At 37.9% G+C, this 25,079-nt stretch overlaps 1 protein-coding gene across 1 annotated transcript in view; it reads left to right on the top strand.

The window, feature by feature from the left end:
- The window catches only part of LOC124552186 (calcium-activated potassium channel slowpoke), an 881,186-nt gene that overhangs the window by 686,314 nt on the left and 169,793 nt on the right, over positions 1-25,079 (top strand). The window contains exon 18 of the mRNA XM_047126498.1: positions 1,668-1,727. Coding sequence (XP_046982454.1) covers positions 1,668-1,727 — 60 coding nt within the window. The remainder of the gene's footprint in view (positions 1-1,667; positions 1,728-25,079) is intronic.

Below are 25,079 nucleotides of genomic sequence, written 5' to 3'. Positions count from 1 at the left end.
TACCGATGTAAGCCAGAAAAGGATGAGACATACGTCTTAGCAGTTACTAGCCAATAAGTTCAGTAACTGACTGTTTTATACATCATCAACTTTTGATATATTTCTGAATAGTATTCTCACTTCAGTTATTGTTCACAGACTTACAATGCATTGAAAACTAACAGGCCATGCATATAATACAGCTTCCAGTGTCTGGTGGCTTCTAAAAAACAGATTCTAAATTTTTATAAATTGTGGCTGTGATAAATAGAAACATAGCTTACTAAGATAAAGTTTTGTTTAGCTTCTAGTCTGGAAGTGGTACATTTTTGTGTATAATTGTGAACTTTTATCTGATGAGTTGTGGAAGGAAGGTAATGAAAATTGCTAGACAATCCAGATTGACAAGACCAGCTTTACAACTAATTGATTAGAAATTAGAAGAAAGACAATGTGGGGGTATGTTACTGCAATTGCCCTTGAAAAATTGTCTCCAGTTCTCAGGAAATTCTATTGTGAAATGGATCCAGTATTGGTGGTGTCTATATTGTATGAGTACACATACATACCCAAGATATAGACTTGTGAAATATCACTAGATTGAATAAAGTATACCAATTAAACATTCATTCTTTGAAAGTGTATTTGTATGAACCTATGCAATGAAAAGTATACCGGTACCTCTGGGGATCTTTGAAATAATCCAAATAAGAAAACATTGGAGATAACTTTAAAATATACCCAAGGAGGCGTAATCTCAAAACATAAAACTAATATAATGATAGGAAACATAATAAAAATTATCAGTTACAAAAAATAGAAACAAATTTCGTTGGACTTAAAAAAACACAATCATTTTGACATTCATTTTGTCTATTTGCTTTAGTTTAAGTGAGTGCCAAGTAGGTGGTGTTTTTTCTGATGCTTTCATAGAATATAATAGTTACATGAACTAATCAAGAAGAGAAAAAAGTTAACATGCACAAAATTTGACATTTTCCACTAAAAAGAAGTTTCTTCAAATATGGAATAAAATTAATGCAAACACTTTCATGAAATTGTGAAATGTGAGCTGAAAATGTGAATTGCTTCAAGTTTATGCAGTGGAGGTAAAGTAATGCAAAATCATTAAATTTGAATTGGTACTTGTGTGATCGTCAAAGATATTGATGTTATTTTTAATTCCATTGACTATTCTGTTTTTTGGCACCATTAAAATTCAACATGTCACTTTATATATAACATGAATGTAAAATTCAAAATTTAAACATAATTTAGAAAAGATAAAAACATTTCCAACCCTAATGATTTAAAATTATAGACCATATTTGTCACTGCTTTCTTCATTTATTTATCACAACTCTTTTAGATTTGTAATCACAATCATAGTGATACCTTCAAAACATATAATACTTTTACTTTTTGAGAACAGCTACAATATACATGTCTGAGTCAGAATAATAGAAAATATAAACCAGGCCCACCCATGATTAATATGTTTTCCACTCAAAAGCTGTCATTTATTTAGTTTCTATAGTATTCCCTACTGTATACATATACTGTTGTTTCTATTTCTATTGTATTTCAATTTTATGTAAGCACTTTGTTATCTATACTTATCTCGCTGACAATCTCAGTTTTGTTGAAAAAGAAAATTGTGGCAATAGTGATTTTTAATATTATTCCAGGCCTCAAGAGGACTCGACATATGCTGGCTATCATCTTGCCTATGAAGTCAAAAAGCTCATGTATGCTTTCAGCACTTAACTCTTCTTGTTTCTGTTAGATATTCCATATTTTCTCATAGTATATCTCTATCTCAGTCACATTATATTCGCTAGAAAGCAGGCAGTTGAAATAGTGACCCTTTGTGTAGCAAGCTGCATGTATTTTGCATGATTGTTTCCATTACTTTGTAAATGTTCATGTTTGTGTTGCATTCTTCCTTTTAAAGTTAAGTTGCTGAATTCATTTAGTTATGCCTATTTTACAGTATTTAATTGTGGTGTGCCTGAGTGAGTGGTACGTCAAAAAGTCAAAGAATTTCATGGTGTTGAGTGAAATCTCAGTGCATAACCAGTTTTTGCTGGCTTTGAGATAAGTCCCATCTAATTGCTTAAGGAGGGCAAATAGTGCAGTGCAGTCAAGGGTATGGTATTGATTTGGCAACACTTTTGCCATAATTGCCATGATGGTTATTAATATTCTCAGAAATGTTGTAGCTGCATGGAATTTATTAGAAAATGAATATGTGCTGCTTATCTCAAAAGTGAACATGCAGAAAATTCATGTTACACACTTACAGGCTATTTTCTTCTTTAGATTTTGAGTAAACTCAGCGTGCTTCAGCTTAGCAATCAGATATATTAACAAAGAATGCTCTGATTGATATTATACTCATGTTTTGGGTGCCATTTATTGTCTTTTGATATAGAATATTATAGTTGTGTCAAAGACTTGTTCAAATTTGATCTTGAATATGAAGTAATTATAAAATAAATAGCTCGTAGAAGTAATTTCCTTCTTTTCTTCAGTGTAACAATGCAACATTATATGAAATTACTATTTTTGTACACACTAATAATTTCAAAATTATACAGTTAATCAAACATTTTTACACTAAGCATTGTTCTCACGTACAGTCATTTATTTTGTAAACTTTTTCTAAAAATTTGGGTGCTATCACATCAACTTCATAATTGATAATGAAGACAGATAAATGCTCATGCTGATCAGATGAGTTAGCGTTGTCAGTAACAAAAAATAATGATGTTGTCTGAACTTTACTCACTGATAGTGTACACTTCATAAAATGAAACAAAGGAAAAAACTAAATATAAGTAGACAGACATCTAACTTTCCAAAAATTAGGTAAATGGTGTTGATAAGTTGCTTTCAGAAACAGTCTTCTATCTTGAGGTGACTGCAGGATATATTTGAATGTGTAGGTTATGGAATAAAGATGTATCTTGCTAATAGACAATTGGCTGCTACGTTACTCATGAATAGAAAAGTAAAGTCAAGGTATATAAAGAACAGAGACACAATAGGAGGAATAAAACATGATAACTATAAGATATAGACTTAAAGTATTATTACCAACTATTTTGAAAGATAAAAAAAATATGTAAGGTTGTGAATAAATAAAGTAGTATATGCGGTAGTAGGTAATGACAGTGGAGTAAGAAAAGATAAGACAGCTGCAAGTTTGAAAGATAAATATGAGGTATTGAAATGATGTTGAAAACATAAGATAAAATTATGGTATATTTATTTTGAGGAAGTTGTATAAGATGAAATTCAGGAACATTACAACCGTAAAATCAACAATGGTGATCGAACTGCTATTGGGGGGTATGTTACATTCATATCCTGTGTCATGTGTTTCCATCTTGATTCCTCTCCATCTTACAGTTTACTACCTTTAATACTTTCCAATATATATTTCTTCCTTCCTTTTTTCTACTTATCTCTCAAAGAAGAATCCATTTGCTCTGACAGGGGCTTAATCTGTAACAGCATGCAGATGGTGAGTACCAGATTTTTCTTTATCATAATACATATTTGAATATTTCATTTTCAGCTTTACTGTTGAAACCTTTCTTTATACTTTCAATCTGTATCATATTCAACCTCAGTATCCTATGTAGCAGTATGCATCAAGAAATAAAAAATAACCCTGTAATGAAAATTAATTCAGAAACTTTTTATCACTACTTCTCCTTTACTATTTATCACTGAAAAATTATTTCATATATTTTTTTTTCTTATGACACCTGAAGCAATATAAATTAACCCCTATGTCTCCTACCTCTTCTATTTCTATTTGCATCATCACTAAAAATGAGCGCACATGCAAGTTTTTCTGGAATATAATTGCAAATTTGCATTTAAACTGCTTACTGACATCCCATTCAGAAAGTAGTTCATTTATAGTCTGTCTTTATGTCTAATCTTATGGACAACTTCAGCCAATATCAGCCAGAATTAATTTAATTTATATTTTTGACATAGGAAAACATACACAGATTCATTTTGTGTGACTAAAAACTACTGTGTTATATTAAGAAAAGTTATTAAAAAATCCAGGAGTATGTGTATCATGTCTGAAATCAGCAACTCTGATAATAAAATTAAAAAAAATTGGAATATTATTAAAAGAGAAACAGGTCAACCAAGAGCAGAGGAAGACAGTATTACCATCAAATTGAATGAAAACTTTATGAGCAAAAAGTCAGAAGTTGAAAATATTTTTAATAATCATTTTCTAAATGTTGTGGATATAGTAGGATCCAGGTGTTCATTAGAAGATGCTAGGCTGTTAATGGAAGAGGCCATACCTATGCAATTTGATACAATTGAAATCTCACCCACTTCTCCCTCTGAAATTAGGAAAATAATAAACTTGCTTAAAAGCAAAAACTCACATGGAATTGATGGCATTTCCAGAAAAATACTAAAAGCTTGTTCTCAACAGATAAGTGAGATTCTCAGCCACCTGTGTAATAGCTCTCTGGAACAGGGCATTTTCCCTGATAGACTGAAATATGCTATTGTTATACCTTTGCATAGAAAGGGGGATAGATCTGATGTCAACAATTACCGTCCAATCTCCCTTCTAACAGCTTTATCCAAAATTTTTGAGAAAGTAATGTATTCAAGAGTAGGTTCACATATCTGTAAAAATGAAGTACTAACAAAATGTCAGTTTGGTTTCCAGAAAGGTTTTTCAACAGAAAATGCCATATATGCTTTCACCAGTCAAATTTTGAATGATCTGAATAACCGAACACCACCCATTGGGATTTTTTGTGATCTCTCAAAGGCTTTTGATTGTGTAAATCATGAAATTCTGCTATACAAGCTCAAGTATTGTGGCATGAGTGGGACAGTGCACAAATGGTTTAATTCGTACCTAACTGGAAGAGTGCAGAAAGTTGAAATAAGTAGTTCTCGTAACATGCAAAGATCAGCACATTCCTCAAACTGGGGAACTATCAAGAATGGGGTTCCACAAGGGTCAGTCTTGGGTCCTTTGTTGTTTTTATTATATATTAATGACTTGCCATTCTATATTCATGAAGAGGCAAAGTTAGTTCTCTTTGCTGATGATACAAGTATAGTAATCACACCTGAGACACAAGAATTAACTGATGAAATTGTCAATACTGTCTTTCAGAAAATTACTAAGTGGTTCCTTGTAAACGGACTCTCACTGAATTTTGATAAGACACAGTACATACAGTTCCGTACAGTGAATGGTATGACGCCATTAATAAATATAGACCTTAATCAGAAGCATATAGCTAAGGTAGAATATTCCAAATTTTTAGGTATGTCCATTGATAAGAGATTAAATTGGAAGAAACACATTGATGATCTGCTGAAACGTTTGAGTTCAGCTACTTATGCAATAAGGGTCATTGCAAATTTTGGTGATAAACATCTTAGTAAATTAGCTTACTACGCCTATTTTCACTCATTGCTTTCATATAGCATCATATTTTGGGGTAATTCATCACTGAGGAATAAAGTATTTATTGCACAAAAGCGTGTAATCAGAATAATAGCTGGAGTCCACCCAAGATCATCCTGCAGACATTTATTTAAGGATCTAGGGATATTCACAGTAGCTTCTCAGTAGATATACTCTCTTATGAAATTTGTTATTAACAACCAAACCCAATTCAAAAGTAATAGCAGTGTGCATAACTACAATACTAGGAGAAAGGACGATCTTCACTATTCAAGATTAAATCTAACTTTGGCACAGAAAGGGGTGAATTATACTGGCACTAAAGTCTTTGGTCACTTACCAAATAGTATCAAAAGTCTGACAGATAACCAACAAGTATTTAAGAACAAATTAAAAGAATTTCTGAATGACAACTCCTTCTACTCCATAGAGGAATTTTTAGATATAAATTAAGAAAAAAAAAGAAAAAAACCAAAACAAAAATATTAAAAAAAAATAAAAATAAAAAATAAAGAAAAACAAAAAAACACAAAAAAAAATAAAGTTGTTGTATTAACTTAAGTATGTTGTTAAATTAACCTAATTATGTTATGTATTGGAAAATTCAATTCGTTCCACATCATTACGAAATATCGTATTCATGATCCATGGAACTAGTATTAATCTAATCTAATCTAATCTAATTTAAGATTAACTGTATTCATAAGCAAGGTATATTTTCTATTGGCAGAAAAACAATAAAATATGGATTCTGTATATATTAAAGTTCCTCCATTCAGATTCAGTTAAAACTAGTGCAGAATTATATTTTACAGCCAAGTTACGAAAGGGAAAATAGATGTCTACATTTGAGATCCAAAGTTTTTAGTAACATACTTTTCAAATTTTAAGATCTCGATAACTTAAAATTTTTTGCTTATCGTACTTGACTTCATAAGTGTTTCATCAAATGGTGATGGTAGGTCAGTACAATGATTATAATTCAGTGTCAAACTGCGTAACAAATTAAAAGCAGTGCTATATACAAGAACTGCATTTAATGCATCAAGTTTATTATTTATAAAAAAAACTACCGATAGCTTGTTAAGAGGTCAAATGTAAAGTGTGAAAACCAGCAGAAGAATTTTCTCTACATTATCCAAAAATGATTAGAAATTTCTTGTCATCAATTTCTTCATTGTTGCTCTAGGTAATAACAGTCACAACTCAACAGCTCTTTCTCTTTCACAATATCATTGGTAGTTATGCATTGTTCAGATGAATTACATACTTCAATAATTTTCTCAGTCTGTTCAACTTTTATAATCACTCCTGTTCTTATTCAGTATGGAGTTGTTTTCTACAGGTGTGATTATTTCTTGATTTTTACAAATTTTTAATTATATCAAGTTTTCAGCAAAGGGTCAGTAACAACCATCTACTTTACAAGAAATAATTTCTTGGTTGAAATCTTGTGTATTTAACTCCATCAGTTTTTGCTCACAAGATATCCATCTTGGCAGCCTGTAAGGTCTAACCAATTTACAAGTTATATGCTACCTAACCCAAGGGGCCTATTATCTCCATTGTGTATTGGGGCTTGGGATGTTCAGGCTTTGCTATAGCCAGGATAACTGGAAACGCCAAAGAAAGAAATGAAGATCAATAAAATGAAGTGAAGTGAAGTTATAGAGAAAGGACGAGGTGAAATGAAAATGAAGGTGTCACAGTTTATAACTCAGGGAGAGAAAAGGGTAGCATGGAGTTGGCACTGCAGTACCAAACGTACCTCAGTGAGTACAGAGAGTTCTCAGAATAGTCACACCAATACCCAAAAAGGGAAGTAGGAGTAATCCTCTGAATTACAGGCCTATATCACTAATGTTGATTAGCGGTAGGGTTTTGGAACATATACTGTACTCAAACATTATGAAGTACCTCGAAGAAAACTATTTATTGACACATAGTCAGCATGGATTTAGAAAACATCATTCTTGTGAAACACAACTAGCTCTTAATACTCTTGAAGTAATAAGTGCTATCGACAGGGGATGTCAAATTGATTCCATATTTTTAGATTTCCTCACAGGCGTCTTCTAATCAAATTGTATGCCTACAGAGTATCACCTCTGTTGTGCGACTGGATTCATGATTTCCTGTCAGAAAGGTCACAGTTCATAGTAATAGACAGAAAGTCATCAAGTAAAACAGAAGTAATATCCGGCATTCCCCGAGGAAGTGTTATAGGCTCTCTATTGTTCCTGATCTATATTAACGACATAGGAGACAATCTGAGTAGCCGTCTTAGATTGTTTGCAGATGATGCTATTATGTCATTTACCATCTTGTAAAGTCATCAGATGATCAAAATGGCCGGCTGGAGTGGCTGAGCGGTTCTAGGCACTTCAGTCTGGAACCGCTCGATTGCTATGGTCGCAGGTTCGAATCCTGCCTCGGGCGTGGAAGTGTGTGATGTCCTTAGGTTAGTTAGGTTTAAGTAGTTCTAAGTTTTAGGGGACTGATGACCTCAGCTGTTAAGTCCCATAGTGCTCAGAGCTTTCTAACCATTTTTTGATCAAAATGATTTGCAAAATGATTTAGATAAGATATCTGTATGGTGCAAAAACTTGCAAATTGACCCTGAATAAGGAAAAGTGTGAAGTTATTCACATGAGTACTAAAAGAAATCAGCTAAATTTCGATTACGTGATAAGTCACACAAACTTGAAGGCTGTAAATGCAACTAAATACTTAGGGATTACAATTACAAATAACCTAAATTGGAATGATCACATAGATAATATTGTGGGTACAGCAAATCAAAGACTGCCACTCATTGACAGAATACTTAGAAGGTGCAAGAGGTCTACTAAAGAGACTGCTTACACCACACTTGTCCGCCCTATTCTGGAGTATTGCTGAGTGGTGTGGGATCTGCATCAAATGGGACTGACGGATGACATCGAAAAAGTACAAAGAAGGTCAGCTTGTTTTGTATTATCGCGAAATAGCGGAGATAGTGTCACAGGCATGACACGTGAATTGGAGTGGCAATCATTAAAACAAAGGCATTTTCCATTGTGACAGAATCTTCTCATGAAATTTCACTCACCAGTTTTCTCCTCCGATTGCGAAAACATTCTGTTGGCACCCACCTACATATTGAGAAATGATTATCACGATAAAATAAGAGAAATCAGGGCTTGCACAGAAAAATTTATGTGCTCGTTTTTCCCGCGTGCCATTCGAGAGTGAAACGGTAGAGAGACAGCTTGAAGGTGGTTCATTGAACCCTTTGCCAGGCACTTTATTGTGAATAACAGAGTAATCACGTAGATGTAGATGTAGGATTGGTACTGTAAAATCTATTAATAGGCCAGGTGTACAACTCCACATCCTCTTATGGAGAAAACTAACAGAGTAAATGAATGAATGTAGTTGAGTTCTATTGGAGGAAGATTTCTGTAGGTCTGTGACAGAAGCCTGTTGTGCTTTGATAGGGGAAGGCAGTAAGAACATATTGTGGTAAAATATAGTTTGGGAAGACAGAATGAGACAGGAGAAGTGGTAAATGTTCATCGCTAATGCCTGGTTTTCAAACTTCAGTGGAGACAGAGAAAAGAAATCGAGTATCAACAGAAATAATAAAGAAAATCTCAGAGACAATGGAATATAAAAACAAAATAGATGAGAGCAGAGAAACAATGTACAAGAGACCAACTACTCACTTGAGAAGGGAGATACAAAACCTGAAGAAGTAGTGGAAAAAGAAAAGTCTGATAATGCAGTAGACGTAAAAAGAAAAGAACAAGATGACCTATGTTATAAGGAAATGCAGAGTGTTGCTTTGGATGAACAGACAGTGAATAGTAGGGGAAAAGAAACAGAATGAAAATGGTAGGATATAGCCTTTGAAATGGAAAGTGAGATATAAAAGAGAAATGGAGAAACCAACCTAACCTTTGAAATGGAAGGTGAGACATAAGTAAAGGAAAGAGGAATTTAATTCTGACCACTAATGTAGAAAAAGCAATAAAGAAAATGAAGGGGGGATAAATCTGCTGGATTGGATGGTGATCTTGTTGGATTATTTCAGTGTATGGATGAAAAAGGAGTAGCAGAAATGACAGCTTTGTGAAATGCAATACACAAAAGAGGTACATAGACACAAGATTTTGTCAAGACAATGATAGTTCCAGTCTCCAAAAAATTGGGTACCAAGAAATGAGCAAAATACAACCAGTAAGTATAATCCTCTTGATACCAAAATTATGGTAAGGATTGTTATGAACTGAAAGTGATACAAGAGATGACAAAAAAGGGGTGCCATTCCAGGCACCAGAATGTAGTAAATTCAAGCTATTGATATGCACGATTGATATGCAAGTTAAACAATGCTTGAAACATGGAACATCTATGCTTATTCAACATCATTAATACAGATATAAATATCAAATTTGATTGGGCAGAGATATGACTCAGTGATTGGGCAAGCAGGAGGGGCAGTGGACTGTCTCAACATTAAACAGAGTCAGTTTGGTCGAGAAGACATGTGCAACAGATGCGAGATCAGTATGATGCACTGAATATCTTGTTGTTGTGCCACATCAAATTGACAGACAACATCTTCTTCCATGTTCTGCAGTTTGGAGGTGTCAGCTTGGGGTGACTTAACGATGTATTCAATTTTCCATGGTTACTGACTTTCTGTCCTTAATCACTCTCAGGAAGTGCTTTTAGTGGTGACTGTGCTCACATTCCCAGTTATTACTTTCTGCAGTAATTGTCTCATGGAAGTCTGTAACATTTTGAGGCAGAGGACAGACAAGGAAAATGCAATGTGCAGTCATATACTTAAAGGCTCAAGCACTGGATCCCAAGGATTTGTCCATTCAACAGGGAATGAATACGTTACAGAGGAAGACAAACACTGAAATGGGAGTAGGGAACTGCTCAAAGTCCAGAGACTGAGTTGGCAATAGGGTGACATGCCTCCAGAAGGCAAATCCACTGGCTGCCTGAATGTCGTCTTTATCTCTCACTGGCTGATAGACTGGATCTCTTGGAATAAAGGATCTCTTTCTTGCTCACATTGCTCAAAGACTGCCTGAATTTTCTGTTGTGTTGGCGTTGTCATTGGTGGGCCAGAATTGCTATTCCACCCAATGACTGACCAGTGGTTTGTGACCACACCACCTAGTCTTAATGCAGGGTGAAAAATTCCAAGCTTGTGATGTTTGGCATGTGACTTGGGAACTTCTGTCTTTTTCTCACATTATCTAAGTTGTGGCAGTTCCAAGTGCTTGCTTCAATCTTTCTAATGGATTATTGATGGGTTTCATTACTTTCCTGATTTGTCAAAGAAGCAGCCACACAACAACAAACCCAGGGGCTGTGCTTCATTTCAAGTGTCTGCACATATCCATGACTTCACAGCATCCCAAGTGAGCTGAACACTTCAGAAGATATCCCTGTATGGGATATGAGAATGTCTCACACAACAGTTGCAGCTTAAAAGTCCCCTCTTGTCCTCAGCACTTGGTGGCAAACTATTACAGGATACTGACTCACAAATTATTACATATAATGGAAGATAAGAGTGGGGAGGAGAAGTTTGATTTCAAGAAAGGAGGAATATATGGAATGCAACCTGCCCAGCTGGCCACACAGTCTAATGTGTTGCTTCCCGAACGAGAAGGTGTGCTGGTCCCCGGCACAAATCTGCCCGGTGGATTAGTGTCAAGGTCTTGTGTGCCGACCATCCTGTGGATGGTTTTTAAGGTGGTTTTCCATCTGCCTCAGTTAATGCAGGTTGTTTTCACTTATTCTGCCTCAGTTACACTATGTCAGCAATTGCTGCGCAAATACAGTCTCCACATATGCGTACACCAGTCATTATTCTACCACACAAACATTTGGGGTTACATTCATCTGGTATGAGACCTTTCAGGGGGATGCCCATTGGGGTTTGAACGGCACAATAACCCTAAGTTTGGTGTGGGGCAGCGGAGAGGTGGGAGGACGGCTGTGGCCCATTGTGGGGTTGTGTACCATTGAGGGCTATGGCGGGACTAAGACTCTCCGTCGTTTCTAGGTGCCCAGTTCAGTACACTATACACATACCTCATAATAATTGCTTTCTTTACAATTGTAATCAGTGTCTTACTAGATTCCCCTAAAAACTGGAATCGATAAACTGTCTAGAAACTGACTGAGAAAACGTTGCTTCAAATCTTCCTCGAACTTAATATGAAACATGATTCTGTTCTTCATAAACAATTTTTGCATTTATCAAAAATAACAGGAAACTCTTGCCTTTCATCATGATGAATGTTCTGTTGAGTACAAAATGACATCAACATTTTTACCCTTCTCTCATACTCGAAGCAAACTTTTAAGTCTTGTTGATTGTTGATGTCAAAGGTAAGTGGAATAGGTTTGATTGTGAAGTACAATGGACATCTCAGTGGTTCCTCATCCTTCATGAGTCAGACCCATTGAGAGAAGAAAGGGAGTATCTACCCACTGCAGCTGGACACCACTATCTCCTCCCTCTCCAATTGTCTACTCCGCAGGCAATTTCACACCAGCTGTGACTCTTAGGTACCTGCAGACAGAGGTTACAAAAACCTGGACTGACCTTCCAAGGTCAAGGCCACCATTTGATTACCAGCATAACAATATTAATCAGCCTACCCACAGACTTCTTTCTGTTGCATTTCTTGAATGATCTCCTTACTACTTTTATTCCCATGAAAACAGGAAGCATCCTCATCATTTTACCAATATTTTGTGTAGTTAATATGAACATAAAACTTTACTCATGCACACTTCAAAATTTTGATTCAGTCCACTTTTCAGTGAGTATCACACCTTCTAGGTAACAACTTTTCACTTTAATCAGCACTGCATTTTTCTGCTTTCTAATCTATACTGGTGCTCATGGCCAATCAGGCAGTATTATTTCAACCCATAATGGGAAGTAATTTTGTAGTTCACTGGCTCTTATGGTAGCTTAGTCCATCAGTTATGAGAAATTTCATTCATTTATCATTGACAAGATTACTAAACAAAATAACAGTACCATAGATCCTCCTATAACTGTCTGGGTAAGTCAGTTCAGAGGTTCCAGACAGGCAACAGCATACCACCTCCAACAGTACCTGCATAGTAAAGCCCTGTGTGGTTCAAAACAGTCTTCAGATTGGTGACTACTTTACTTTTTAGATAAGATGCATTTTATCACAACATGGATGATTGTACCTTCACCTCAGCAGAGTCGCAAGCACACTGCCATATCACATCAAAACATTCACTTACCATATTTCCTTTTACATGTACTAAGACCTTTAGTACAATTCTTTAAACTGCTAACTTCCAAGAAAGTTCATTACTTGAAAATTGCTCTAAAACTTATCTTAGTAACATAAATATTATTTTGAAAACACATAATGCATCTGTAATGAAAAAGTACTCGACATGCTACAACATAATCGAAAACCGCTAGAAAGTAGAAAAGGAGAATTGTTCTATCCAGCTCATGTGTGCTCAGTCACCCAACTGTGAAGCTCCCAAAACCAAAGATATTCGCTACACCATCAAATGAATGTACCTCTTCAGACAACATTGTGCCAGAAGAAGAATGGAGTAGTGTAACCTATAAGTCTGAAAATGTTACATACCATTATGTTGTTTATGGTGATGACAGCTTCCTGACATCCACAGTCCAGATGGATGCAAGTGAGATGTGTGATATATTTGTGAAGGAAGACTGTGAAGTAGGAGGTGGTGGATGATGAAGATGATGAAGAAGAAGAAGCCCTTGCACAAAGTTCCTCTTTTAATGAAGTTGAATCACCAAATGGAATGACAACTTCTTTCACGACTATATCTTGGAAGGAAATCCACATTTGAGGGGCATTTGGATGTGACAGTGGCCCAATGTTGGACTGCAAGGAAGTATGTGAGCTGGCACACTTAGCCTTAATGTTCCGGTTGAGTATATCTGACCATCAAACTGGAGAATTGCTATGTTGTACATGAAACACATTGTAACCCATCCACATTTGCACCTGCAATCCTAGGACAAGTAAGTGATTCCCTGCAATATTATGTCACCCTGCACCACTGGTCAGAAGCTAGCAGCAGCTGGCCTACGGAATTACTCTTCCATGTGTAGGTTGCTGTTAACATCATTACACAAATGGCTGTATTTGGATTAGTTTAGTGGCAGGAAAGCATGGACTGCTAGTAATGGTGTTGAATTTCATTCAGCAATGAATCATGATTCTACATTACTCTGTATGATCATTGTCAGCGTTTATGGCAGTGACTGAGGGAGTCATTCCAACTTTACAATGCTTTGGAGAGGCTCAGCAGTGTCACCCCTTCCATTGTGTTGTGAAGAACCATTAGGTGTGACTTAAGGTCACAACTGGTAGTGATTAAGAGAACTAAGATGGCAGGACACAGATATAATGCATACCCTTGTGTTACTTGTTATGTGACTGTAACTTGATGCCATTTCTAATCGAGATGATGCTATCCGCAAATGGCACATGTATCTATGAACTGTCTGCATGATGTTTAAGTACCCACATGGCCGGCAAGATCCTCAGATCTGTCACCAGTAGAATTTATGAGTGGACATTATCTCCATCCCAGTGCCAGTGTGAAGGTGCAATGGCTTTATGACACCAAAGTAGTACATGCATGCAGGTCTGAGGGGTCTAACATCGTATTAATAAATGGGCTCAGACTGTCAATTTCATTGTAAATTTGACCCGATTTTATAATTGCAGACACTCTCAACTCATGAAGCAATGGATTGTTCAGTTTGGAACTGGTTGCCCTCACCCACCTAATCCTTCACCTACACATCAACTCAGCCAATGAACACACCTGTCAACTTCTATCCTTAATAAAAGTCCTCAGTCTTTCCTCTCCCACATCCACACCGCCTGTTCAGAGCATCCTCCTACAGGCCAACTGCAAATTAGAACAGCATGCCACCCTCCACCTCAAAAAACTATCCAATCTCCTGGTTTCCCACCTCCCAATCCGAAACCTCTGTCCTATCCAAAGGCCTCACCTTCAGCCCCACTCCCAGATTCAACCAAACAGCCCTTGTCAAAGATTTACTGTCCTACACCCGTACTCTCTGCTGGAAATATCACTTTGCCACGAAGAAAAATTATCCTAATCCTACTTCTAATGATCCAACTCCCCAAGACACTATCCAAATTGAACCCTGCCTGGAACAGTTCCATCCTCCGTCACAGCGGGACCCACCTCCTCTTCCTCAAAATCACCCTCTCCAAACTTTCCAGGAATTTCTGACATCCAGCCTTGCCTCTCAATCCTTCTTTAAAAACCTTAATCCTACTCCAAACATCACCACTGCTGAAGCCCAGGCCATCCGTGATCTGAAGGCTGACCGATCCATCGTCATTCTTCCGGCGGACAAGGGTTTCACGACCACGGTACTTGATCGTTGGGAGTATGTGGCTGAGGGACTGCGTCAGCTTTCAGACATCACTACTTACAAAGTTTGCCAAGGTAATCCCATTCCTGATGTCCAGGCGGAGCTTCAAGGAATCCTCAGAACCTGAGGCCCCCTACAAAACCTTTCACCTGACTCCATCAACCTCCTGACCCCACCAACACCCCTCACCTCTACCTTCTACCTTCTTCCTAAAATTCACAAACCCAATCATCCCGGCCGTCCCATTGTAGCTGGTTACCAAGCCCCCACAGAACGTATCTCTGCCTACGTAGATCAACACCTTCAACCCATTACATGCAGTCTCCCATCCTTCATCAAAGACACCAACCACTTTCTCGAACACCTGGAATCCTTACCCAGTCTGTTACCCCCGGAAACCATCCTTGTAACCATTGATGCCACTTCCTTATACACAAATATTCCGCACGTCCAGGGCCTCGCTGCGATGGAGCACTTCCTTTCACGCCGATCACCTGCCACCCTACCTAAAACCTCTTTCCTCATTACCTTAGCCAGCTTCATCCTGACCCACAACTTCTTCACTTTCGAAGGCCAGACATACCAACAATTAAAGGGAACAGCCATGGGTACCAGGATGGCCCCTTGTACGCCAACCTATTCATGGGTTTCTTAGAGGAAGCCTTCCTTGGTTACCCAGGCCTGCCAACCCAAAGTTTGGTACAGATTTATTGATGACATTTTCATGATCTGGACTCACAGTGAAGAAGAACTCCAGAATTTCCTCTCCAACCTCAACTCCTTTGGTTCCATCAGATTCACCTGGTCCTACTCCAAATCCCATGCCACTTTCCTTGACGTTGACCTCCACCTGTCCAATGGCCAGCTTCACACGTCCGTCCACATCAAAACCACCAACAAGTAACAGTACCTCCATTATGACAGCTGCCACCCATTCCACATCAAACAGTCCCTTCCCTACAGCCTAGGTCTTCATGGCAAACGAATCTGCTCCAGTCCTGGATCCGTGAACCATTACACCAACAACCTGAAAACAGCTTTTGCATCCCGCAGCTACCCTCCCGACCTGGTACAGAAGCAAATAACCAGAGCCACTTCCTCATCTCCTCAAACCCAGAACCTCCCACAGAAGAACCCCAAAAGTGCCCCACTTGTGACAGGATACTTTCTGGGACTGGATCAGACTCTGAATGTGGCTCTCCAGCAGGGATATGACTTCCTCAAATCCTGCCCTGAAATGAGATCCATCCGTCATGAAATCCTCCCCACTCCACCAAGAGTGTCTTTCCGCCGTCCACCTAACTTTCGTAACCTCTTAGTTCATCCCTATGAAATCCCCAAACCACCTTCCCTACCCTCTGGCTCCTACCCTTGTAACCGCCTCCGGTTTAAACCCTGTCCCATGCACCCTGCCACCACCACCTACTCCAGTCCTGTAACCCGGAAGGTGTACACGATCAAAGGCAGAGCCATGTGTGAAAGCACCCACGTGATTTACCTACTGACCTGCCTACACTGTGAAGCTTTCTGTGTAGGAATGACCAGCAACAAACTGTCCATTTGTATGAATGGACACAGGCAGACAGTGTTTGTTGGTAATGAGGATCACCCTGTGGCTAAGCATGCCTTGGTGCACGGTCAGCACATCTTGGCACAGTGTTACACCGTCCGGGTTATCTGGATACTTCCCACTAACACCAACCTGTCAGAACTCCGGAGATGGGAACTTGCCCTTCAGTATATCCTTTCTTCTCGTTATCCGCCAGGCCTCAATCTCCGCTAATATCTAATTTCAATTTGCCGCCGCTCATACCTCACCTGTCTTTCAACAACATCTTTGCCTCTGTACTTCTGCCTCGACTGACATCTCTGCCCAAACTCTTTGCCTTTACAAATGTCTGCTTGTGTCTGTGTATGTGTGAATGGATATGTGTGTGTGTGTGTGCGAGTGTATACCTGTCCTTTTTTCCCCCTAAGGTAAGTCTTTCTGCTCCCGGGATTGGAATGACTCCTTACCCTCTCCCTTAAAACCCACATCCTTTCGTCTTTCCCTCTCCTTCCCTCTTTCCTGATGAGGCAACAGTTTGTTGCGAAAGCTTGAATTTCGTCTGTATGTTTGTGTTTGTTTGTGTGTCTATCGACCTGCCAGCACTTTCGTTCGGTAAGTCACATCATCTGTGTTTTTTTATATATATAAAGAGGGAAACATTCCACGTGGTAAAAATATATCTAAAAACAAAGATGATGAGACTTACCAAACAAAAGTGCTGGCAGGTCGATAGACACACAAACATACACACAAAATTCAAGCTTTCGCAACAAACTGTTGCCTCATCAGGAAAGAGGGAAGGAGAGGGAAAGACAAAAGGATGTGGGTTTTAAGGGAGAGGGTAAGGAGTCATTCCAATCCCGGGAGCGGAAAGACTTACCTTAGGGGGAAAAAAGGACAGGTATACACTCGCACACACACACATATCCATCCACACATATACAGACATGTTGCGAAAGCTTGAATTTTGTGTGTATGTTTGTGTGTCTTTCGACCTGCCAGCGCTTTCATTTGGTAAGTCACATCATCTTTGTTTTTTGATAAATTTTTCCCACGTGGAATGTTTCCCTCTATTTTTTTATATATATATATATATATATATATATATAAATTTTTTTTTTGCCATGCGGTGTGTGTGTGTGTGTGTGTGTGTGTGTGTGTGTGTGTGTGTGGGTGTGTGTGTGTGGGTGTGGGTGTGTGCAGTGTGCGTGCGTATGTGTGTGCGTACATGTGTGTATGTGTAGTATATTGCAACACAGGAATTGGTAATTTTGTAATTAAATTGCACTTATCTTACCTAAGCAGTCTTGAATTATGAGTCTGGGTCACTCCTGTGTTCTTGGGAAAAACTCCCATTTCAGGAAAACCCCTGTTCAACAAAATATATTTTGGTCCCTAAAGATTCATTAAAATGGATTCTACTATACATCACATTGAGTCATATGCCATTATAAACATCAATTAATCAGGCTTTAGTTTTTTAGTGGAATTTAAATGACATTCATTCCTATGTTCTTACATAAATAATGAAATCTTTAAATTAAAATAGCTTTCAAATTATTGCAAGCTAGGTAAAATCAAATACTTTTGCATGGACTTAATTTTCCTATTCCTTTGTAAAAGAAAATCCAGTAGTAGTGACTGAGTTTAATTTTCAAATCAGTGCCAAGATAATTGAAACACATACAGCTGAAATTGCTAAAACTAAATGAAATTTTAGAACCCAACTGAATTTTATCAGATTTCTTACCAAGTTTTCATTGGAGTCTAGAGGTCTAGCATGAGTTCAAAATGGTTCAAATGGCTCTGAGCACTATGGGACTTAATCTAGCATGAGTGCACACATCCAGTTTGACTTGGATAACGCCACAGCTGGCACCACAGAGACTGCAGCAGATGCCTGCGTGGGCTATCTGCTCTGCCTTTGATGGAGCCTTAAGTCAGGGAGTGTTACTGAAAAAGTTGAAAGATGTAGACATAAGCTGTAATGATTCTGGATTAATTAACATATTTTTGTTGACTCTTGGAAAAGAAGAAAAAAACGGACTGATCCTGTCACTGAGCTAGATTCTTTCCAAACTGATTAAATTCACAGTCATGTTTATGCATACTACAGCAGGAGAGAGTATCCTAGTGTTGTTAAAACAAGGTAAACTTTCAGGGCTGTGAAAATGGTGCTAAAATTGTGGTGGAAAGTATGGGTTTACATTACAAAATACTAGAGGTGCACAAAGTCCTGTTAGAATAGGTGTGTATTGTTACAGCTTGAAGCATTTTCTTGCACAAAATTGTGCACAAAGATTTTTATTCTAAATATGGCAAGACAAAATAGGAGTTAGCACTGGGGATACTATCAGTAAATGCTGGATGAATGACACTCCAAGCAGTAGCATCATCAGCCAGCAGAAAGAGGAGCTACATTAATTGTGATTCATGGAGATTTTTTTTCTTCCAAAATGCAGCATCCTCAGTTGTAAGTACATCATGCAACAGCCTTTCCACCTCTGTTATTGTAAAAGAGTTGTTATTGTTCCTTATGTATGTCTTCACACGATTCTATACTAATCTTTTGGGGTTGAAATGGCAGCCTCTTGGCATTTTCCTTTACTGCATATGTACGCCTATTTTCTTTAACAAATGAATGTAAAAGAAGCTTTGTTATACTTATATCCCCAGTAATATTTCATACCTGTAACCACTGCACCATAATTTCTTCACAATCGTTTGTGGTTGGGGCTGTTTCAGCATCATTGCATGACATAGAGCATTGTCCATTACAATTGTTGTACAGACAGGAAACTGTTTTAAAAGGTTCCTGAATCACTCAACAAACCACGTGTGGCCCATATCTTTCTGGCAATCATCTGTCTTTTTGGACCAAAAAACTAAAAGTGCATCAGGAACAAAACCACAGGAAGAGCTGCTGTGGACCAAATAATCTAGCTCCTCTTTCCATCACCTGAAGATTGCTTCTAGTTGGACTGTCATTTGTCCAGCATTTACTGACAGCTTCCCAAGCATTAAAACACAATTTCATGTAGCCATATTTTAGAATGAATCTCTTTTCCCATAATTTTGTGCAAGAGAAGCTTTGAGCCACAACAATACATGCCTTTTGTAACAAGACTTTGCGTATGTCTAGCATTTTATAATGAAACCCCATATTTTTCAGCACATTTCTAGTGACTTTTCGCATCCCTGAAAGTTCACTTTCTTTGAAGGCACTAGTAACTTAGGGGGGGAAGAAAAAAAAAAAAATGTGGTGAGATACTCTTCCCTGCTGTAGTAAGCATATATGTATATGAACTGCATTTCTGAAAAGATATTTAAATTAATGACTGGGTGAGGCTGCTTAGCCTTCTTTCCAGAGGTCATTAAAGTCATTAAAAATATGTCATTTGATCCCGGTGACTCGGAACCATTATGGCTCAATCTACATGTTTAAACTTCTGCAATAATGCTCCCTTACTTACTACTGTTCTTTCTGTAATTCCAAGAGTTTTTGATGTTCATTCCACATTTTCATCAGCAGGAATTGATGGCAATCCTCTTCCTGCTCATAAAATTTCTTCATAGAGTCCAGTGCCTGGCTGTTTAGTGGCACACCTTGAGGAATATGTTTGTTACCAGGTTAACGAAGTCATGTTGGTGGCATTTTCCATGTATCGGAACTTCCTAGATCACAGTGAAACAAGGCACAGTACAGTGCAAGCATACGGTAAAAACCATACACAAAGCATGTTGTTTATGTTTACACTACACAAGATTGGTTCACAACCAAAGCCTCACGCCTCATGTTCTTCACTTCCTAAATTGTTATGCTGGCAACTTGAAATACATATATCAGGTGCAAAGTTTCAGCAGATCATCTGTAAGCCTACTCATGATGGAAATAAATTAAATTGAATGGCAACAGATATACTTCTTTGAGTGGACTGTTTTTGAAACTGGTATCAGTGACCATGAGGAGGCTGTAACAACACAAACAACAAGTATAAAATTTTACATCTTGAGTAAACAAGATAAATAAGCAGTAGTGTCATATATCATGGAGGAACATGAAAATTTAACCTCAAAGCAGGAGCATGTAGGAGGACTGTGGCTCAAAATTTGGAGAATACTTAGTGAAGCACTGAAAAGATATGTATATAGTAAAACGGTTCATGACTGTAGAGACACACCATAGTTCAAAGTCTCTGTAACAAATTTTTCACTGTTGTGCAATAGGTGTAAAAGAAAGCATAGTGCTATAGATACAGAGATGCTAAAAGAAACAGATTTGCTTGTCAAAATGGCAATATGTGTAGCCTTCAGTTTCTACAGTAGCAGAATCTTATCAAAAGACCTCTCACAAAACCAAAGAAATTATGGTGACATGTAAAGGCTGTCTTTGGCTCCAATGCTAGTGCTGAAACACTCATGGATAAGACAGGAACTGAAAGTTGCAGTAAAAAGCAAGAGCAGAAACACTGAACTTTGTTTTCATATGCTCCTTATGAAAGAAAATCCAGTAGCCCTAGTTTAATTCTAACACCACTGCAATGATGAGTGACACAGATGAAGTTGGTGGAATTGAGAAACAGATTTCATGCACAAAGAAATTTGCACCTAGCTTTGCCCCTCTTATAATCAAAATATACAGCAGGTACCTTAGAGAAAAACATTTGTCCAATAGTTGCCAGAAATCATGGGTCACACCTATTAACAGATGTGGTCCACAAAACTGCCATGCAGTATCCTTGACATCTGTCTCTTGTAGACTCTTAGAATATATTCTGATCTCATGCTGTCAAGGATTCCAAAAACACTGTTCATGCAAAACCAAACTCTCACATAACACCCTGAACACTATGGATAAAGACAGTCAGGTAGATTTCTGTAAAGAATTTGACTCACTACTGCAGTTATGTTTATTATTGAAGGTACAATCATATGGGATATTAAATGAAATTTGTGACTGGATCGAAGATTTCGTGATAAGGAGCATTTAGCACAATATCTTGTTTGTAGAATCATTGACAGACATAGAAGTAACTTCAGTCATGACCTAGTGAAGTGTGTTAGGAATCCTTGTTGTTCATGTGATACATTTTTGACCCAAAAAACAATATTAATAATAACCTCAAACTTTCTGCGGACTACACAGTTCTCTATAATCGAGTATTGTCTTAAGAAAGTTGCACAAATATTCAGTCTGATCTTGGTAAGATTTCTAAGTGATTCTAACTCTGCAACTTGCTTTTGTGTTAAGCCATCCAGTCCTTGTAGGAAATTTCATTCTGGCAAATAACCAACTCCACTTTTTGCATATGTAGCAACTCCTTCTTTCTTCCTATCGGTTCAACAGCATTACAGTATTAATTGTATCAATCAAGATGAGTCTGTTCAATTTCAGTGATTTCATGTAATGATCTGATATTCAAAGCATATCTGCTGACAATTTTACATTACATTTTTCTGTATTGGTGTGTGAAATTCACACTTACCATTAATGACACTTCTGTTGTCTTTATAAAAGACACTAAAAACATTTTCTTTTATAGCCAGTGCTTTCTCCAAGTTGCAATATTTTTGTCTACTGGCAGCCATTTCAACTGTGACTATTATCATTATACACCTCTGTCTTTTGGGTGAATTTACTATAAAAAGGTCCAGAGAAAATTCTAGAAATCATTAGAATTGGATGGATACTGTTTCTACGATGGGATGCTTCTGGCAATTAGCTGTACATGTAGCTTCTTATTAGAAGTGTCAGATATGAACTAAGCAATGTACAACACAGTTAAGTGAGAGGCTATGCATTAATCACACTTCTTTTAAATATTTCTCTATCCTGAAAAATTTTCAGTGCTCTGCACTAGCACTTTCCTCAGAATGCTTTATCCAATGTTAAATCATACCAATCAAAGAATGATTCAGTCTCCTCACTGTTGTGAGGAGCATTCTCAGTGGTGTTACCAAATTGCTTTCGAAATGGATGAACAAATGGATTTGAAGTATAAATTGTTGGAACATCTGTCCTGTTAATCAGATTTTGACTCCTGCATTTAACATTTGTTTCTGCCTCTAAAAAAACTGTGACTAGAAACCTTTTGGAGTTATGGTTCAAAAATGGCTCTGAACACTATGGGACTTAACATCTGAGGTCATCAGTCCCCTAGAACTTACAACTACTTAAACCTTACTAACCTAAGGACATCACACACATCCATGCCTGAGGCAGGATTCAAACCTGTGACCGTAGCAGTCACGCGGTTCCAGACTGAAGCGCCTAGAACCACTCAGCCACACTGGCCAGCTTTTGGAGTTATTGGAGCGATAAATAATTATCTTGAGCATCTTTCAGAAACAGATTCATGGACGGAATCTACTTATTTGAAAAAAAATTTGGACATGGTCTATTATCTTAAAAGGAAACTACGCCAAAGATAAAATTTCTTAGCTCTAATAAATAAAGTATATCACTACCAGGCTTACAATTTTTATATTTGCTGTCGTATGAGGAAGGTCTGTTATAATATGTGAACTGTCAAATTTCACAGTTTGTGTTGGGAGTGGGTGTAATTTTTGCATACTGTCAGTAATACTACTTCTGTTTTTGCTAGTTTGATATTCAGTGTTTGTAGTGCCACAACACGGTACATGATGGATCACATTACATGATCCTCTTCCATGTATTAGTGTTGTTTTAAATATTTGCAAAAAACAGAATGCTCCCATTTTCATCAACTGTGGCTACCAAGCTCTAGCTGTGATGTGTGAAGTGACTGGCATCTGTGTGCCTTATCATTAATGTAGTGAATGACGTATATCTATTCAGACATTTGTATAAATAGTTTATAAGAAGTTGGGGTGATTGATTAATAAATTAGAAGTCTTATTCTTCATCTTCTTCTCCTCCTCCTCCTCCTCCTCCTGCTCCTTCCCCTTCTCCTCCGCCTCCTTAGACAATCACTCTTTGCCCTATTACTTCTGTTTCATCTGTGTAGCATTGCACTCTATCTAGTTAATATGCTCTTTGTTCCTTTACCTCTCTTTTTTAACTGTTCTGATGTGTTTTGTGTGTTTTTCATTTGTTTGTGTGTTTTTCATTTGTTTGTGTGTTTTTCATTTGTTTCAAAAATATGCTGTTCACATTTGCACCAGCTATCCAGTGGTACATTACTTGCACCTCTTTTGCCCATTTTAGCAGGATTTCCATTGTGATCTTTCTTCCATTAATCCAATATTTTGTCCTCTGTATCTGAAGTCTTAGTAAGTAGTAATCTTAACCTCTAATGCACTTCTCCAGCACTCAGAATTTCATATTGTAGTAGATCATTGCATTTTCTTTTTATAACGCCATTCAGACTGCAAAGGATGACTACTTTGCTCGGGTTGGCAGGGGTGTAATCAGCGGAACACAGTGTCCTGTTAGTACCTATAAGGTAATAATGTCGATGGATTGTCAGATTGTTTTGTAATGGACAAGTCTAGATGGGGTGCTCACCAAAGCACACTACAGATAGTGTGGTGAGTCTGTCTGCTGCCCTCTGAACTAAATGTGTAAAGAATGATACAAGACTGATTGACTGTTAAATGACAGTATTGACAGGAGACTTGGCAGCTCTGTTGTGATGTGTTCCAAATGCAAATACGAGGGCGGTTCAGAAAGTAACCTCCGATTGGTCACAGTGCGGGTTGTGGGGGGAGTAGCGACGCCATCTGTGCGTTCACGCACTCAACAGGTCAGTCGGCATCAAGCCGTGGTCGAGTGAACGTCGTACCTGCGCTAGTTTATTTTTTGTGTCAGTTTGAAATGTGTGCTGCAATAGAAAACCCCGCCAAATGTGAAGTGCGTGCTGTCATAAGGTTTTTTATAGCCAAAGGATATTCTGCAACAGCTATTCATCGTGAGCTTTGTGCCGTGTACGGACCAAGAGTTATGAGTGAAGGAGTTGTCCGTGAATGGGTACGTTTATTTAAAAGTGGACGAGAAAACGTTCATGATGAAGAGAGGAGTGGTAGACCATCATTGGTGACTGACGAACTCGTTCAGACAGTTGATGCAAAAGTTCGTGAAAATCGACGTTTCTCGATGTCGGAGTTGTCTACTGGTTTTCCACAGATTTCTAAGACTCTCTTGTACGAGATAGTGACAGCAAGATTGGGTTACCGTAAGTTCTGTGCACGATGGGTGCCCAAAATTCTTACCGACCACCACAAAACTCAAAGAATGGCCTCTGCATTAGACTTTCTGTCACGTTATGAGGACGAAGGAGAACCATTGTTAAACAGAATCGTGACCGGTGACGAAACCTGGATTAAGTACGTGAACCCTGAGACAAAAGAACAATCAAAGATGTGGGCACATTCAAATTCGCCTACCAAACCAAGAAAAGCCTCGCAAGATTTTTCTGCCAGAAAACTGATGGCAACGGTGTTTTGGGATGCCAAAGGGGTGTTGTTGGTTGAATTCATGGAACGTGGTACGACCATTAATCAAGACGTGTACTGTGAAACAATAAAAAAGTTACAACGGGCTATACAGAACAAACGCCGTGGTATGCTGACTTCCGGTATCGTTTTTTTGCACGATAACGCCCGTCCTCACTCTGCTCGCAGAACAACGG

The sequence above is a fragment of the Schistocerca americana genome, chromosome 1 (genome assembly GCF_021461395.2).
Source record: "Schistocerca americana isolate TAMUIC-IGC-003095 chromosome 1, iqSchAmer2.1, whole genome shotgun sequence".
Taxonomy (NCBI): Eukaryota; Metazoa; Arthropoda; class Insecta; order Orthoptera; family Acrididae; genus Schistocerca; species Schistocerca americana.
This window is presented reverse-complemented; position numbering and strand designations above follow the sequence as displayed.